This window comes from Leptidea sinapis, chromosome 5 (genome assembly GCF_905404315.1).
Source record: "Leptidea sinapis chromosome 5, ilLepSina1.1, whole genome shotgun sequence".
Classification (NCBI taxonomy): Eukaryota; Metazoa; Arthropoda; class Insecta; order Lepidoptera; family Pieridae; genus Leptidea; species Leptidea sinapis.
Window position 1 is genome coordinate 11692186 of NC_066269.1, and position 18888 is coordinate 11711073.

The 18888-nt window shown below is 39.0% G+C and overlaps 2 protein-coding genes across 5 annotated transcripts in view; one reads left to right on the forward strand and one right to left on the reverse strand.

Annotated features, from left to right (window-relative positions):
- The window catches only part of LOC126964470 (putative fatty acyl-CoA reductase CG5065), a 109835-nt gene extending 93444 nt beyond the window's left edge, over positions 1-16391 (forward strand). For all 4 annotated transcript variants that reach the window (XM_050807592.1, XM_050807594.1, XM_050807595.1 and 1 more), the window contains 7 exons: positions 2084-2237; positions 3174-3275; positions 4865-5057; positions 6487-6593; positions 7597-7729; positions 8770-9027; positions 10721-16391. In XM_050807592.1, coding sequence (XP_050663549.1) covers positions 2084-2237; positions 3174-3275; positions 4865-5057; positions 6487-6593; positions 7597-7729; positions 8770-9027; positions 10721-10874 — 1101 coding nt within the window. In that variant the 3' untranslated portion in view covers positions 10875-16391. The remainder of the gene's footprint in view (positions 1-2083; positions 2238-3173; positions 3276-4864; positions 5058-6486; positions 6594-7596; positions 7730-8769; positions 9028-10720) is intronic.
- LOC126964469 (uncharacterized) overlaps positions 16385-18888 on the reverse strand; it is a 31912-nt gene continuing 29408 nt past the window's right edge. The window contains exons 14-16 of the mRNA XM_050807591.1: positions 18363-18482; positions 17303-17457; positions 16385-16703 (exon numbers count right to left, since the gene is read on the reverse strand). Coding sequence (XP_050663548.1) covers positions 16634-16703; positions 17303-17457; positions 18363-18482 — 345 coding nt within the window. The 3' untranslated portion in view covers positions 16385-16633. The remainder of the gene's footprint in view (positions 16704-17302; positions 17458-18362; positions 18483-18888) is intronic.

Below are 18888 nucleotides of genomic sequence, written 5' to 3' on the forward strand. Positions count from 1 at the left end.
CGGCAAATCGCCCGTGCGAAATCGAAGCACGTCGTCAAAATTGGCGAGCAGCTTTCCAGTTACCCGACCGGAACACGCAAGTTCTGGTCGTTGTCGAAAGCTGCTCTTGGTAACTTCAACCAGCCGTCCATGCCGCCGTTGCACATGAGGAATGACACCCTGGCCCATACGGCAAAAGAGAAAGCCGATCTCCTGTGCTCTCTTTTTTCCTCCAACTCGACTCTTGATGACAACGGAAAAACACCGCCGACCATCCCGCGGTGTCAGAGCTCCATGCCTGAAGTACAGTTCAGACAGAAAACTGTTAGGCGAGCTCTGTTTTCGTTGGACGTCAGGAAGTCGAGCGGGCCGGATGGCATTTCTCCAATCGTGCTTAGAACGTGTGCCCCTGAGTTGACGCCGGTGCTAACGCGTTTATTCCGGCACTCTTATTCCAAAGGCGTAGTCCCTGACTCATGGAAGTCCGCCCTTGTCCATCCGATCCCAAAAAAAGGAGACTACAGGCCTATTGCTATTACCTCCCTACTCTCCAAAATTATGGAGAGCATAATTAACCGCCAGCTCTTGGTATACCTTGAGGGTCACCAGTTGATCAACGACCGGCAGTACGGCTTTCGCCATGGTCGGTCGACTGGCGATCTTCTGGTATACCTAACACACAGATGGGCGGTGGCTATTGAAAGCAAGGGGGAAGGCCTGGCAGTTGGTCTGGATATAGCGAAGGCCTTTGATCGTGTATGGCACAAGGCGCTCCTCGCAAAACAACCATCATTTGGGCTTCTCGAGAGCTTATGCAAGTGGACCTCCAGCTTCGTCACTGGGCGCAGCATACAGGTCGTTATCGACGGTTATTGCTCGAATCCCAAGCCCGTGAATGCTGGAGTGCCCCAAGGCTGTGTGCTATCTCCCACGCTGTTTCTTCTGCATATCAATGATATGTTGGACACCGCCAACATGCATTGCTATGCAGACGACAGCTGGTGATGCTGTATACACGGGCCATGCAGGTCTCTCTCGGGAAAACGTCGACCAGTGCCGGGTGAAACTTGTGTCTTCTATCGAGTCCTCTCTCGAGAAGGTCGCGGAATGGGGTAAGTTGAACCTTGTCCAATTTAACCCCCAGAAGACTCAAGTTTGCGCGTTTACCACTAAAAAAACCCCATTTGCCGTATCACCGCTCTTCGAGAACACTTCCCTTAAAGCCTCGCCTAGTATCGGAATACTGGGTCTCGAAATCTCGAGCAATTGCCAATTCCGTGGCCATCTGGAGGGCAAAGCCAAACTGGCTTCAAAGAAACTGGGCGTCATAAATAGAGCACGGCAATACTTCAAGCCGGCCCACATTCTAGCGCTGTACAAAGCGCAGGTCCGGCCTCACATGGAGTATTGCTGTCATCTCTGGTCTGGCGCACCCCAGTATCAGCTCGATCCATTTGACCGCGTGCAACGCAGAGCAGCTCGAATTGTCGGGGACCCAGTACTCTGTGAACGGCTGGATCACTTGGCGTTGCGTAGAGACGTCGCTTCATTGTGTGTCTGTAGAAGACACACAATGAAGCGACACGTGAATGCGGTAGACGCATTTATCACGGGGAGTGTTCCGAAGAGCTGTTCAACCTGATTCCTGCCGCCGAATTTCACCTTCGCACGACACGCCACAAGTTACGATATCATCCCCACCATCTGGATGTGTGGCGGTCCTCCACAGTGCGGTTTTCAAGGAGCTTTCTTCCTCGTACCACGAAGCTGTGGAATGAGCTTCCTTGTGCGGTTTCCAGGACGATACGACATGGGTACCTTCAAGAAAAGCGCGTACACCTTCCTTAAAGGCCGGCAACGCTCTTGTGATTCCTCTGGTGTTGCAGGAGAGTGTGGGCGGCGGTGATCACTTAACACCAGGTGACCCGTACGCTCGTTTGTCCTGCTATTCCATAAAAAAAAAAAAAATCTAACACCGGAAGATGCTCACACAATAAAAAGTACAATTCGCAATTGCGAAGTATCGTTCGTATGATAGACATGAAAGTAGAGTCGACCGCACACCTTTTGAGAGTGAAAATAAATTAGTCATGTTTTTCTGCAGGCTCTAGTTCACGTTTCAACTGCGTACTGCAACTGTGAGAGAGAGACAGTAGAAGAGACGGTGTACGCCCCTCCTGCTCTTCCCGAGCACGTGGTTACGCTGGTACAGACCCTGCCCGATGAACTAGTGGACAGGATCACACCGGATTTAGTTGGTAAGAAGAATTATATTATGACTATGGCGACGAAGATAAAATGTCATAATATATGGAATCACCAAAAACAGTAAAAGGAAAAAGCGGATTTTATTAGAACCCTCAGTGCTTTGGCGAAAATTGCAACTAATAACTAATTAACATAAGGTGTATTCTTCAAGAATCACGATAAATTTTGATCAATAGTGATGCTGTAACCGCACGCTATCCGTAGTCTTTCTGAGTTCAGCAAAAATCTTACTTATAATCAAAACACTAAAGACTTGAAAGTTCTTTTTAATCACACTTGCTGATAAAGAGAGCCTTACTAGGTATATCATTCTAAGGGTCATAAAGCGAACTATAACACACACGTGCATAATAATATTACACACTAGTGCATGCCAGAATTATTCCTACAAAGTTAAGTTGTAGGTACCTAACTGCAAATTTTATGAGAGAAAACTGAGTATTTTCAATTTAACCGCGAAATACAGTTTTTTAAAGAGGTTTTATTCCAAATTATTTTTAATTCACAATAATTTCTTATAGAACATTTGCATTTCATCAAAAAAATTATAATGTTTGCTGAAAGGCTGTATTTAATCAATCACCTTACATTTGGCGCATGGAAAAAAAACTTGCGCGCCATTTCTCTTAATCTTCATGTTTGAACGATTTATGCGTGTTTGTTTTTTCCTAGCAAGTGTGTTGAAAAAGTGCCTATGAAACTTGTAAAACTTTTCTCACTAGACACTTGGCTGATTTACGCCCTCGCCTGCGGCTCGGGCTGCAACCCACACCCTCATGTGTAATAAGCAACTTAGCTTACTTCTATCATAATATACTATTCTTGATGTCATCATAATTATACAATGATACCACTGTCTGTATGTCTGTCTTTATCATAACCTGTTTCGTAATGTGATCTAAACAGAACCTTTTATTTATTCTCAGGAGATCGACCCAACACATACACATTCACAAAGGCCCTGGCGGAAGATATGTTGATCAGGGAGTGCGGAAACCTTCCTGTAGCCATCGTTAGACCATCCATTGGTGAGTTGTTGGAACTGTTATTCATTTTGGACTTCACATGATGTTAAACTTCTGGGCTAACGTGATAAACACTTCGTTCATCTATGTCTTTTACGTCCGACGTTCTTACGTAGGCTAAGGCCGGTCCATTGGAAGTGGAATCGGTCTGGTCAGCAGGCCCGACCCGGCCAGACTAGACCAGTCCAGACGCGGCGCTCCTACACTGGAGCTAGACAGGAGCGGACGAACCAGTCAGAATCCAAAGTCAGTACTGTGTGAACTCTCGACGAGGAAAGGTGTCGATATTGTCTGAAGTCTGGACTAGACGAAAAACAAACCTGTTTGGTTGTTATCAGACCAGTTCAGAATTATTCCCCGTCCCGGAGGGAACACGGCGCGTCAATGTTTGTTTTGGTCAGTCCCGACCAGACCCGCTCATACCGTCTGGTCGAGAGAAATTCCACTTCCAATATAGGACCGGCCTAATGGGCCCAATGCTTTTCTGTAGTACAAAATTCCACATAAAAATGTCCTTGGAACTCAGGCTCCACATTCGTGAAGAAATTTAAATTAAACGATTATTACATTGAATCGTATATTTTGGATTAGCTGAAATTAGAGAAACTTTTGGTTTGCCATGAGCTTCCTTCCAACAAAGAGTGTTTCATAGTATGTGACAACGTGTAGAAATTAATTTTCCCATAAATATTACTAATAAGAGTGCGTACATTAAAATTGAAAAAAAAAGACATTTTGGGAGGCTTCTCCGTACTTGCGTTTGAGAAAACAAAACTAGCAATTTAATTAATGTAATATAACTTATACATATAAGATATTATACCTTATTACTTGATATAAATACCTACGCTTTCTTATTTTTACTGCATTAACTTATTATAGCCAAACTAAGTGGACTTTTATTCAAACAATATTTACATAGTAATATTTGATTCACACTAACTATATGTCGCAGTGATAAGATCACGAGTTGCTGCTTTTTGGTCTCGCATTCGCGAATCCGAAAACGAAATTTTCAGTGTATGCTCTAAGCACCCAGAGAATCCTATACTCCATTACTGGCTTTTGCTGCATCGTGACATTAACCGGAAATAGTTTTATCAGTACATAACGTTTTGGACGAACCCCCCTTTGGGGCAATTTTAGTTTTAAGTTACTTTATTAAGTACTGTCATGTGTAATAATTTTAGTGTTATATCTTATTCTATTTTATTAAATTTATTGCAATGGGTTTTAAATGCTTGATAAATGACATTTTATTATTATTATATTATACGATGGCAAGACGAAACCGATATCTTCGTCTGTTTGTCCTTTCTTGGCAAATGCCTCCTCCATATATCCCTTCCGTTATCTTCTGATCTCTTGCTAATCTGGTCCGGTGGTTCCCGCTACTGGTGAGAAAAATCAACCTACATAATTCAAGATTAGATCGGGGTTAGAAGAATAAGAGGGCTTTTACGAAGGGGGATATGCCAGCGTATAAAGCCAGAAAGGTTTGTCAGGACCGAGGCAAAAGGGACATCCGCTTTCTCATCACTGGAAAGCAGCTTTTATGAAAATAATTTATCATTTTATTTGTAAAATTTCAGTTCTATCGTCACTAAAGGAGCCAGTGAAAGGATGGGTGGACAATTTCAACGGCCCTAATGGTATCATAGCGGCGGTGGGGAAAGGCGTGTTCCGCACGATGCTGGGCACTGGCACGAAGGTCGCCGACTTGGTGCCCGTGGACACGGTCATCAACCTGATGATTGTGAGCGCGTGGCGGACGCACTTGAGACGGTGAGTGAGGATCATGTTTGATAAGAAACATTGAGACGATCAAGACGTGCCTGATGGTGAGTGATACGACCTGCCCATTAAAATGCAATGACAATCATGCCAAGTTATAACGACGGCACCAATTTATGGTGTCTATTGTTCACCAAAGGCAAGTGACGTACAATGGAAACCATTGTTTTGTAGTTTTGGTTTTTGGAGAAGCCTTCAGTACCTTATCTTGGAACACAAAAATTCTAAGCAGCACCGCAATTGAGAAATGTGATGCTAAGTCTAAATAACCCAGTATTCTCACCAACTACAATGCCTTTCTAAGGCTTCTTACGCACCGGCAGCCATAGCTGATTGCGAAACTGAAGTGGCAGTGGACAGTGCACATATAGCTCAACGTTAAAGTCCTCGAATGGCGGTGAAGACGCAGTGCTTGTAGGCCTCTCTCAAGATGGAGCGATAATTTGGTCAAGGCAGTCGTGGAGATCTTTGGGGGAGGCCTTTGTCGAGCAGTGGACATCTTACGGCTGAAATGATGCACGCACTAAGCGACTCTCTCGACTCGACGCTTTAAAACACGATAGGGCAAGACGGCTGAAAAAGGCGCCACTGAGCTATCCATCTAGCCAGCAGCCAGTGCCGAGGATCTTGTTCTTGATGAGTTTTTTTTATTGTATGGTTTGGGATTATGTTGAAACAAGTGGATGGCCTGTCTGATGTTAAACCACATCACCCGTAATAGTGACAATACAATCGGAGTCGGAACGTGATACATGTTATTGACCCCGATGATATTGTGTTACAGCCATCTCCCTGATATTTTGAAAAGTGGATTTGCAATCTTAAGTTCGTGTCCCTAGAATCAATTTTCCACGGACTATCAAATAATAGAACTTCTTCTGGCGTTGTCTGTGATGTGATTGTCATATCGTTTACCGCATATATCATGAGAGTGTTCCGAAATGCTGTTGAATCTAATTACCTGCCCCCTGCCGTCGATACCCTCCATCGACATGCCACAAACTTACAAGCTCTTTCAATGAAATTTCTTCCGTGTACAACCATAATATGGACTGAAATTCTTAGCGCGGTGTTTCCAGGATGATACGACATGGGAACCCTGAAAAAGCGATTTGATCTATCTAGACGACCGGCAACTCTCCTGTGATTCCTCTGATGTTACAAGAGAGTTTGGGTGGCGGTGATCACATAATACGACTCGTACGCTCGTTTGTACTTCTATTCAATTAAAGTACCTTTACAACAATTATTCTTATATTACAAGCCTTAAAGACCGTCAGCAATTACCAAAACACTTGACAATAAGCAGTTTGTTCTTCTAATCCGTAAAAACTTTGGGGAAGCCTGACAGTGGATGGCTTAATGCATAATAATATTTGTATAAGTTAATTTTTTATTTGAGTTTCGTTGTGAATTTCAGCGGTGATGGCGTAGTGGTGTACAACTGCTGCACAGGCCAACAGAATCCGATCACGTGGAGCTACTTCGTGAAAACCAGCTTCAAATATATGAGAAGACATCCATTTAGTAAGTCTGCCGTTATCGGGGGTATCTCACATTTGCATGAAATAATCAACCTATGTTTTGTCAGAAGTCAGCCAAACGTTGAGAAAATTAAGTTGTTTTAGGAACATATATTATTATATTTAAAAATAACACTTTAGTCCTTCAAAAAGCGTTTATATCTAAATAATTCAGAAGTCAGCCAAACGTTGAGAAAATTAAGTTGTTTTAGGAACATATATTATTATATTTAAAAATAACACTTTAGTCCTTCAAAAAGCGTTTATATCTAAAAAAGTGTCACAAGTTTTCTATATGACGCATATTAGTCTAGTTAACAAGTTCAAAAAAGAAGTTTTGGATACTTCGATAAGGGCAGAAAATCTACACTACAAAAATCTGACTCCCGAATCTCGACCTATTCTATCAATGATATGTTGGACACCTCCGACATACATTGCCATGCAGACGACAGCACTGGTGACGCCGTACACACGGGCCATGCAGGTCTCTCTCGGGAAATCGTCGACCAGTGCCGGGAGAAACTTGTGTCTTCTATCGTCGTCTTCTAGTCCTCTCTTAGAAGGTCAATGAATGGGGTAAGCTGAACCAATTTAACCCCCAGAAGACTCAAGTTTGCAAGTGGTGTCACCACTCTTCGATAACATTTCCCAAGCTGTACGGTGTTAAGTGATCATCGCCGCCAACATTCTCTTGCAACACCAGAGGAATCACAGGAGCGTTGCTGGCCTTTAAGAAAGGTGTACGCGCTTTTTTTGAAGGTCTTCATGTCGTATCGTCCCGGAAACACCGCACAAGGAAGCCCATTCTACAGCTTTGTAGTACGTGGAAGAAAGCTCCTTGAAATCCGCACTGTGGAGAACCACCTCACATCCAGATGGTGGTGTCTTTAAGCACACTTGCCGTTCCGTTAACAGACTGCGAATGATATGTCCTTATATGTGTATACGCCGATCAGGCTTTATCACCGATTTATATATTCTTAAAAATAGATTTAATTCTTCAGGTGATCTCGTGTGGTACCCCGGAGGTGACATCACAAACAACCGCGTGAAACACGCCATCCTCACCCTCCTGCAGCACAGAATACCGGCCTTTCTGCTGGACGTAATCGCCAGAGCCAGCATGAAGAAACCAACGTAAGTTCTTGGAATAAACAAGCTGAATTGACGCCCGGCTTTGAAAGCCTGCCAATTTTTACCATAGCACAAAACATCTTGTTTTTTCTGTGTGTCCGGGACGATACGACAAGGCCAGGTTTAATACTTTAGTGGGCGTGATAAGCTACTTCTTACAGTCGCGCTTTGTATGACACTTTGTGTTAGTGTGCGTGAATTGCTCAAAACTAATTTTTTTTCAACGTTTTCACAACTGTCATAGTCTATCTAGACATATAAATGATCTTGTAGTAGTGTAGTCACCAAGGATGGTGTTACGCTTATGCATTAGTGGGCCGCAATCCCAATCGCAGAGATGAAGAGGCGTTTGATCAGTCAAAATCTGCAAGTTTTATCGTTTTTGATTCCGACCACACTGTGATGCCTGTTTAGGTGACAGTGTCCAGTTATCTTCCTGTTATGTAGGCATAGATCTTTCCTGTTCAATGATTTGTTATAATAAATTATATAATGCTGTGTACAATAGATACATTTACAATTTTACAGTTTTACATAAGTACTTTACTTATAAATATTTTATATTTCAATGTTTTAATTTGTAATCGTTTTTGTGTCGTAATGAAATAAATAAATAAGGCTTCATTCGCGTATCTGTTGTTGAATGCCGTTATCAGTGCTTTGTAATTTGGTGTCATAACTCATAGGGAAGGGATATTATATATTTAGTGGCATATTGCCTCCTCTTTGTCCTCTTTTACCAGTGGGAGGCTCCTTTGCACAGGATGCCGGCTAGATCATGGGTACCACAACGGCGCCTATTTCTGCCGTAAAACAGTAATGTGTAAGCATTACTGTGTTTCGATCTGAAGGGTGCCGTAGGTAGTGAAATTACTGTGCAAATGAGTCTTTCCACCTTATGTCTCAGGGTGACGAGCGTAATTGTAGTGCCGCTCAGACTTTTCGGGTTTTTCAAGAAACCTGTCCTGCTTGTCTCGTCCCGTATGGAAATTTTAAAAAAAATATGTATACAATATATAAAGTTTTGCTCAATTTGTTTGCAGCATGATGAGAGTACAGAATAAATTAGAAAACGCTTCCGCCTGTCTGGAGTACTTCACGACGCGCCAGTGGGCCTTCTCGGACGACAACGTGAAGGCTCTCTGCGCCGCTCTCTCCCCTCAAGACCGAGGCATTTTCGACTTTGACGTTACCAATATCGATTGGGATGCCTACATAGAGTCGTACGTGCTGGGGATCCGAAGATTCCTCTTCAAAGAGAGTCCAGAGACACTGCCCAAGTCTAGAAAAGTTTTACGAAGGTAAGATCTGTTTTGAAGTTGAATATTTTTTAAATTATAATGATAATAATATTTATTCAGATTTAATTATATTATTTTTATATGAAGTATTTTATCGGCAACTGCATCTGTTTGTCGTAACCTTGACAAAGGCCTCTTCCAACTTTTTACATTCGGTTCTATCTCTGCTTTTTCTAGACCATTTATTGCCGGCTACCGCTTTTATTTCGTCTTCCTATCTTTTATATTCTTCCACGGTTTCTTTTTGCATTTCTCGGGTAACACAACTTAATTATTGTCTTTGTTTTTTCTCGGCCGCTAAGAGTTTGTCTGTACATGTACATTTTTATAATTTAGTTACCGTAAGCCACTCGATGCGCCTGAATAATAAACCCCTCAGTAAATAAATTCCACTTCTAAAGCGACATTTTTTCGCTATTTACTTTTCTGAAGGTTTTGAACTGGCATACATATATAGCATAGGGTACATGATGGTAAGTCATAACGGCCACCAAAGCTCTCCTGTAACACTATTTACAGGAGCATTATTGACTATTTAATCCCACCCCTGACATAATATTTACCATATAGCGCATGCAAGAAAGTTTTACAAAATTTCTTTAACGTTGCTTGTGTCTCAAAAACTGCATTATGGAATCTGCTTCAAAAGTGTTCAGGTCATGCAGAAATGCATGGTCGGCAGTGAGTGTTTCACTTGGCACTTTTGTGTACCAATATATATAATTCTCAATTTCAAGTATAAGTAATAATTTAAGTCTCCGAGGATAAAACGGAATTCCGAAGGAAGCGTCCTTAACTCTGGACGGCAGCTAGATGTGAATCACAGGAACGCCATGCAGTAGTTGTGTTTCAGATTAAAGGGAACCGAGCTAGTAAAGATTAAGGCGACACTAAATGCCAGCGACCTTGAGCGATATGAGGTCACGGCCGCCGGCCCGCCATCTATGTAACAAAGCCAATATTTTCAAAATTCTTGCGTGGAAAACAGTTTAAATACTTACAATCCTCGTTATTCACCACTAATTTGAATATATGAACCTACACAAAAAAGTACAAGCTATAAGAATAACTTTTCTGAGAGAAGTACCAAAAAAATGCGTCACGCCGTGCCAAAAAACTTGTTTAACTTCAAAAAGAGGTGGTAGTCAAAAAGGCTCGGCAGTGTTAACTATAAACAACAGCAAGCATTAGCAACCTACAAATAAGACTTAAGGATATGTGTAACAGGATTAAGTAGTGTTTATAGCTCGAAATGCTATACTTTCACCACAAAACTTGTCTAAAAACACCATGTTTGCGTGTTTTCTGCTTACTCTTCGCCTTAATAGATATTATTTTATTATTTACCCGTAGGACACAGGGTGCCACTTGGTTATGTCAAAAACAAACAAAAATCTAAACTTTTATGTAATGAGATTGTCTATTGCAGTTCATGGCAATACTTAATGTCTACTGGCAAACTATGGCATAGAAAAACCCAGCAAATCATTGATACAATTTTACTATAGGCTAGAATTACAGTAACAGTACAGGACTAGGTACTGAGATTTGACATCTTTAAACCATTCACGAAAGGAAGTTTGGTGCCGCTCATAATATGGGTATTCAAGAATACTGGGTGGAAACACTTTGTAGTCGGCAGTGGTTCCTATTGATGCCATGTTAATATGTAACTCTTCTCTTTTATTTTCAGGTTGCATATAGTGCACACGATAAGTCAAGTTGTGGCCGTGTTTATTCTGTGGAGATTTCTGTTCAGCCGTTCGAACGCGCTTAGGAATATGTGGCGTAGCATCTTGGACTTTTTAACGCGAATCATACGCCTCTTACCAATATCCGTCGCCTGATGCTGTGCAAGCTCCGTTTAAATTAGGAAAGCTTCTGCGATATCTTTTTTGACATTTATTTAAACTGTCACGTTAGCTGTCAATGAGGACTGATGACGCTTTCGGCGATTACGAAAACGTTTGCGACGCATTAGCCAAAATATTTAAAATATCATCGCTTATGGCCCTCTTGGAACAATGTTTAAGTATCCTACTTCTTTTTTATTGTTACGACGGTGGTTGTTTAAAGAATGTCATTTTGACATTGACGTTTGACAGTGATATCTCGTTTGACTTTAGTACCCCAGAATATTGACACATAATTATTGTTAAAAGTAAGTTTAAAACCTTAAAAACTACAGAAGAATGATTAAACTATATTCACACTCAAATTATGCAAACTATGAACCTTCTAAAATTACCGAATTCAGGATAAATAGCAAAATTTAATCAATTTCTCATGTACATAGGCGGCAAATAGAAAATATCACAAATTTTTCTTTTTAACATGTCATAAAGTGCCCTTCGTACATGATCCTTTAATGCGTCGTACTGTGTTGTGAAATGTGATTCCATGTCCATCTTTATAAAAAAAGAATAGTAATATTGACGCACTCGTTACTAGGTCTCCGGAACTATAAACCCCACGTTAGTAGGTAGGTCCCGGGTAGGTTTAGGGCAACGGTTTTGGAGATATTCCCATTGGGTACAACGGGATAACTGAAACAAATAATTTTAAATGAATTGCGTTTGTCGCTATTGGCTAAGCTTTTTAGAAGTCTAAGGTTGTTAGTGAACAAATTTTTGAAATGCTAGGAATAGTTGTCGAGGGTTTATAGTGTATTTAGTGAAATTTTTATACATTCTATTAAAATAATTTATTCGTTATTTTTAATTTGGTATTGGCATAAATTAGACGAAAGCTCAAACTTAGTCACAATTGTAATTTTTTAAGTGATTTTCATTAAAAATGATTCATGATTAAGAAAGTGTTTTGATAATTAGCAATGTTATTATAGATTATTTAGCAAATTAATGTTTAAAATTTTCGATTATTGAAATTTTGCTTGGTGAAACTGTGGGCTAATTTGTCGGGAACGACTGCTTCTTGTAATATATAATATGATTGACAGAGATGTTTATTGTAACAATTACCAAATCATGAATATTTATCTAGCTTCCCTTCCAAAAAAGCTTTTTAATTAATTTTTGTGTTGAAGCATAACAATGTTAAATTTATTCAACAAAAATTAATAATGAAATATTATGGCAATCTGATTTAAGATGGATGTGAGAATAAAGGGATTCGTGAAAGAACGAGTTTTGAGGTTTATTACTTTACATGTGCGTGACAAGCTACGTCTAACTAATTCACTCGCGTTTTGTATGTGACTTGTTAGTGTGTCTGCATTATTCAAAGTAGAGGTTAACTGTCAACCTAAATTCATTTCGACGTTTTCACCGCTGTCACGGTCTATGTAAACGTTTAAATGATCTAAGGTTTTTTCATTTTCAGTTAATATACTGTAATGATACAGCTTAACTGTTAAATACGATGAACTTAATGAATGAGCTATATTTTTATTTACGAGGAATTAAGACTATAAAATGTATAGCACTAATTTTCCCTCATTGATACTGAGATATAATTTATGCAATCGTGTAAAATTTCCAGAATGAAGCTAGAATGGCGACATTAAATAAACACACGGATAAAGCTACCTAACGTTAATCATAAAAAAATAAATTCAAAAATAAAAATTCTTACTTCACATAAATAAAGTAATTTTCCATATCATCATTTTGGAACATCCTGTGAGTAATCTAGTAGCCGCGAGCTAGCGTAGGCACTGACGCCTACTTCTTCCACGCCGCGCCGTAGCCGTCAGAACTCGTAGGTAAATAGCCATGTAAGGGTGATTAAAATTTTGTTTTTTTTTTTTTTGTATAATTTGTAATGTAACTTTTTTGAAAAATTCTTAAAATTTCAATTGTTTGTTTAAAGTTTTAGATTTATTTTTTATTATTACGGTTTAGTAGCTCTGTTGTGTGTACAGTGTGTGACTAACACACTGTATATTTCTTCCAATTAAGAATGCTGAATAGATGAATTGTAATTAATAAGTTGCAGAGAGTTAATTTGTTGAACTACATACACGCTGCTCGCTAGTGCTTAATGATTTAAAGCACTGTACTCCCACTTTATATGCAAATAATATTTTTCATAGTTTCTATATGGATTGTGTATATCAATGATTAACTTGAATGTCCAAGCCCACTTCTCTGCATCTATCTTAAGGGCTATATTCCACCGGTAGCGCAACCATAGCGCCACCGTGGTGTCTGTAAGCTACCAAACTAGGCACCAGAGTCGTGACACGTCCGAGCTCACGACCAAACGGACACCGTGAGTAGCTCTATAATTCTCTATAGAGCTGTATACATTTTGTTGGTAGCAGTGACTGGTTGGGCCAACGTGGTGTCCCGGTGAAAAATAGCCCCAGTGTAAAATCCTTTCCAAGAAAAAGTGTGTGTGTACTTATGTATGCACGCAAGAAGTTATACTTCTTTGGCGTAACAAAGCAAAAATCATTTAAATGATTTATTCCTCGTGCTATTCTACGTTTTTAGAAAAAACAATTTAGTAAAAATCTTGCAAAGATGGCTTTGCCAATTAATTATTAAATAATGAATACGGCTGTATGGGCTCGAAGCCTTTGCCTGTCCTAATCATGGACGAAGAAGCTAAAAAAAATAACGAATGACGCAAACGTCAGAAAATTTAAGGAATCAACTTGAACCTGTTACTTTTGTGTTACAGTGATGCGCGCGCATCTTACAATTTCACTCCTATAATTTTTTTCATAACGCGCCTAAACAAGTATAACTTCAATAAAATGACAGTGAACGTCATTAGCTTTAACTCTATTTCTACGGCCATCTTGAAATGTGACTAAATGCCAACGTTTTGATTTCGTACATGTATAAATACAGAAAACCACGCGATATAATTACGATAAAAGTTGTATTGTTAAGTAATGCCTAAGTTTATACAAAATGTTGTTAGCATTTGTCTTAATAAGCTTTCAGTTAATACGAATAGGGTCGAGGTTTTTATATCGATACATCGCTCGTATTCAATGTCGACGCTGCCAATTATTTTTACGAATCTATTAGTTATCGATTCCAGAACAGTGTTAATTAATAATATTTAAGGGTCACTTGCGATCGTACATGACGTTCATATGCAACAATATACTATTTAATTATATCATATTTTGAAATATATCGAAAAATGATTGTTTCGATATATTTATTCAGTTGTACCACGTCAGAGAGTAGCTTCGTGTACGATCGACACTGGTCTCCTGCGTTGTTAATTTTTGTACAGGCAACATTGTTTATAGATAATATAATGTTGCAATGAATTCAATTTATACCATTTAATTCAAATAAATGGAAGTGAGTTTGTGAACTAATGAATAGATTTGTTTTTTCGCTTGTAAGTATATAATTATATGTAAATTTTGAAAAGCAACCAAACATCTTCTTTAATTTATTGTAAACATTTTGCGTTATATGCTTTTATATTATTATGGTTTGAATATTATTAAATTCGTACGGTGAAATTGTGTATATAGTACTTAGTTGCCCGAAGTTAAATCCAAATATATAAATACGCAAAAACAATGTTTATTTATTGGCTGTAGGACGTACGAACCGTGTGTTTTTAAAGCTGTTTTTGAACGAATGACGTTTGCGTTCGCGCCATTTCATGTGTCAGATCAGCTGCTCACATACAGTTTATTTTTTAAACTGGCGAACTGAACTGTACCTTGTGACTGCTAATGTATCGTTTTATATAAAAAGGTAATGAAGCATTCGTTCAAATACAGATCGAGTGCTTTGAACTCATTTTTGCTTAGACTTTAAAACAATGTTATTGTAATGAAATCCGTAAATCTTCGTGGAAAGTTCCTGAGCGGGTTGACAAGTGCTAGGTATATTGTTAATGGTCCCTTCTCGCTCTAAAGACACCTATGACATCAGACATATTTTTTTTATGGTGCGGGATGGAGGTCCAGCTATTTGGCTTGGCTATTGTTTTATCGATGGAGTATAGCCATGTGTACTTATTAAGCACGAGCTGGAGCCCTCGGCTTTGCCCGTGTAAAAGTTATGACTGAGAGGAAATTTGTGTCTCAGCTTAGTATATTATATACTTAGATTCATCCTGTCATACTGGCACAAAGTGACAGATTGCTTTTGTGTCAAATTGAAGCGCCGCGGTGAGTGTACCATAAAACTATTTTGATAGGCGTTATGGTCTATAGACTATAGCGTGCCCTAAATGGGTGAATTAAAGAAAATGAAATTATTTTGACATTACAATAAAGAAATAATTATCAGCGCCAATGGTGAATATGAAATGAAATCGGTTATTAAAATAGTTAGTTGAATGAGAATAATAATACAAATTGTAAACAGATGTCATAAACATGAACAAACAAGAGAAGACTTTTGATCTGGCGGTAGTTCTAAATTTTTCCGCGCGCAATTTTAAATGGCGCGCACTATACGTTGCTAATAAGCTACTGAATGGTTAGAAGCATAGTGAATGCTCTTTGTCGATATATTGTAAGCTAAACCAGCTGTTAAAAACGAGTGCTTGAGCAGTTGATAATGCTCCAACTTGTATGTGCTTGAAGCACCAGTGGTCATTTGAAAGCCTTGTAAAATCCAGTACATAAACCACAAGACTATTAAGTAAGTTGCAAGTGATATCAATTGAAACATACTTAATATCATCCTTTTTATCTGGATTTATGTCGCACCTCTACTGTGCGGTTTTCAAAGAACTTCCTTTCACGTTAAATCAAACTGCGGAATACAGCTTGCAGCGTTACCTATAGCGCTCATTAAAAGGCCGACAACACACCTCCTCTCGACAGGATTTAAACGACTATCACTATTCTGCGTGATTTAATTACTTATCAAGTATCACCGAACTGTCTGTACTTATGGTCTTACAAAAGAATCGCTTACCTTTTCTATCTGGCTTTATCTCTGTTAGTACACACTTATATACCACTGGACTGGTGGCTGTCAAAGTGCTTTTGTGCCTGGTTGATATTCGCCATTTTGGCGCTGTTGGCCATGTAGCGAGAGTCTGCTGTACTAAAACTGGTGATGACAACCTCAGCTAAGTAAAAATCGATAAGAAAACTATTTACAAAAATAAAATTGTGTACTTTATTGTATCATACGTCAAAATTAGTTCTCTGGACGCTCGCGAGTGGCGCTTAAAATAGGCACAAAAAATTTGCTGTCAAACATATGGAACAGCCTGTCCAGTGGTATTTTATACAGGTCAGTGTAAGTACACATTATATTCTATGTATATTGGTCTTTTCATAGCCATAGTTGTCTTGAGCGAGAAGGACAGAGTGTTGACACAGCGATGTTTTGGTGATAGGACGGCATATAAATGGGGTCATAATTATTCCAAAATATATTAAAATAAAACAATGTAAAGTTGATTATCTTTTATTGAAATATCCCTTAGTTATATTAAAGATACGGAGAAAGGTGAATAATCAAATTCAATGTACATATTAATAATAAAATTCGGTAACATAGCTTCTTTTATCAGGTGATCACTTGCCGTCAGGTGACGCACTCACTACGTGTACGTATGCGTGTGTCTTCTACTTGTTATACTGCAGAATACATCAAACTATTATAAACACAGCATATGTCGACATTCTTCGTATTTCGTTTTAATCTGTAATAACTCCCGCCATCGGCACTTCCTCTTTTTTCCCTTCATCATATTGGTACTCTTCACATCTGTAAATAATTGAGTGAATTAAAAACAAATATGTATATTTATAAAGAGACTGATGGCGTTATTGACCTAAAGATCACAAAATGGAAAATGATGATGAAAGACGTACAAATGCAGCAGAGTTTGTAATTCGGGAAAAAACACACAGCGAAAGATTATTTCACAGCTTAGCTGCTCCATCAAATGCACGTCCAGGATTCTGACAGATATAGCGGAATATTTCAAACCGAAACAACAACAAAAGCGTGAAAGACTTCCCTACGGCTTATCGTTCAACGGTGAAATGGGTGAGAGGTATTAAAGCATGCCACTTATGGGCACACTCCCCGAAGTTTTTTTCTGGAATACGAAGCTGAATGCTCAAACAGGTCTCCTGTTGGTAACTAAGTCTCTCCCCAACAGAGCAATCACAGGAAAGCTGTCTGAAGTTTAAAGTCGTTGTACACGTTCTTTTGGAGGTACCCATGTCGTATCGCACCAATCCTAGAAGCAACGTGCAAGGAAGTTGATTAATTCCTAGAATTATGCCGTAGTTTCTTCGCTATGATACTTCACAACTTATATTATACCGTCGCCATTACGGACAGATTATTTTGCTTACTTTTCCATTGGAGGACACAAGAAGTGGCGGATGTTCCTGGGCATCACTATCTCCCCCTGTACCTTGCTGACCTCCAGGATGTAGTTCTCAAACTCCACGCATATGTCTTCGTCAACTGGCGGCCCTATGCCCGGCACAGCGTACACCATCACGATCTGGAACCAAACATTACGAGTTACTTCCCAACCAATTTGTTTAAATACAGACAAGTTTGTGCTATTCGCGCTATTTATAATCTAAGTCCTAAAGAATCATTAAGAGCAAATTTAAAGAAATTAACATCTTAACTGTTGCTTCTCATTATATTCTTGATAATGTTATGTTTGTACATTGGCACGCGATTTTAGAATTTGCTAGAAACTACCATACCCATAATGTTAACACCAGGAATAGACAAACTTATTATGCCTACTACTAGTCTTTTGCGGGGCGATGTACATAATATATGCTTTTACAATATGATCCCAAAATTTATTAAATATTTTTTTACAAAAATCAAAAGAATTGTTAAAAGACTTAATGATACCACAGATTGGGAATGGAGCATCCGCCGACAGGCCTATTTATAAATGTGATTGTATAGAAAAAAAAAGAAGCCCGCTGAGTTTCTTAGGCCCGTTCTTCTCAGTTCTATCTCTCATAAGTTCCATTGTTAGACCTTAAAATATGTTGATGTTTGTTATTTGATATTTTACATTGCACAACTGGGAAGAGACTGACCCCCATGTCACGGGCTGGCCTAGTTTGGGGGTCGAGGTTAATTTTAAGCAAAATTGTATTTTTTTTTTGCAACAAATAAAGATTTATTATTATTATTATATCCTAATTTGAATAAAAAATATTTGAAATTGAATTCACTGCCCGAATACACTTTCTTGCCAGTGCGAGGGTTTGTAGCACAGAATACCGGCTTTAACACAGCATGGCTTTTATAGAGACAAACTTGTTATGTCTCCAAGTGATATGTTGGTATAGGCGCTACCTTATTTAAATAAAACTTTTCAGTTAGTTTCAATGTTACTTTCATAGAGTTACTCCTATAAATAAAGGTATCACTAACATCGGGTATGGGTTGCTCCTCCTCCTCAGCTTCTTCCAACTCCGGTATGATCACGTCCATGTTTTCATCCAGGAAATTCACCAATATATCTCTTACCATTGCCACTTCTTCAGGTTTCGCCTGAAAGTGATATTATTAATAAGATGATTGGATAATATATCCGTCTATCTAGATGCGTTGCCTATCTAGGCAACGCATGAAAACAGACTAGGTTTATTACTCAAGTGTGTGTGACAAGCTACGTCTTACACTCCCAATATGTATGTCACTTTATTTTAATTTGTGTGCGTTGCTGAAAATAGAGGTTGACAGTTAGCCGCTATTTATTCGAGGTGTTATAGCTGTCATAGTTTATCCAGATGTACAAATTATCTAAGTTAAGATGTTAATTAGTTAAATTAATAATGTCAAAGTCTTATTCAATTATGTATTCATAATTAAAATGAAGGCTTAAATAGTACCTATTCGCACATTAGAGTTGAAAAAGGTGGGAGGCTCCTATTTCTGCCGTGAAGCAGTAATGTGT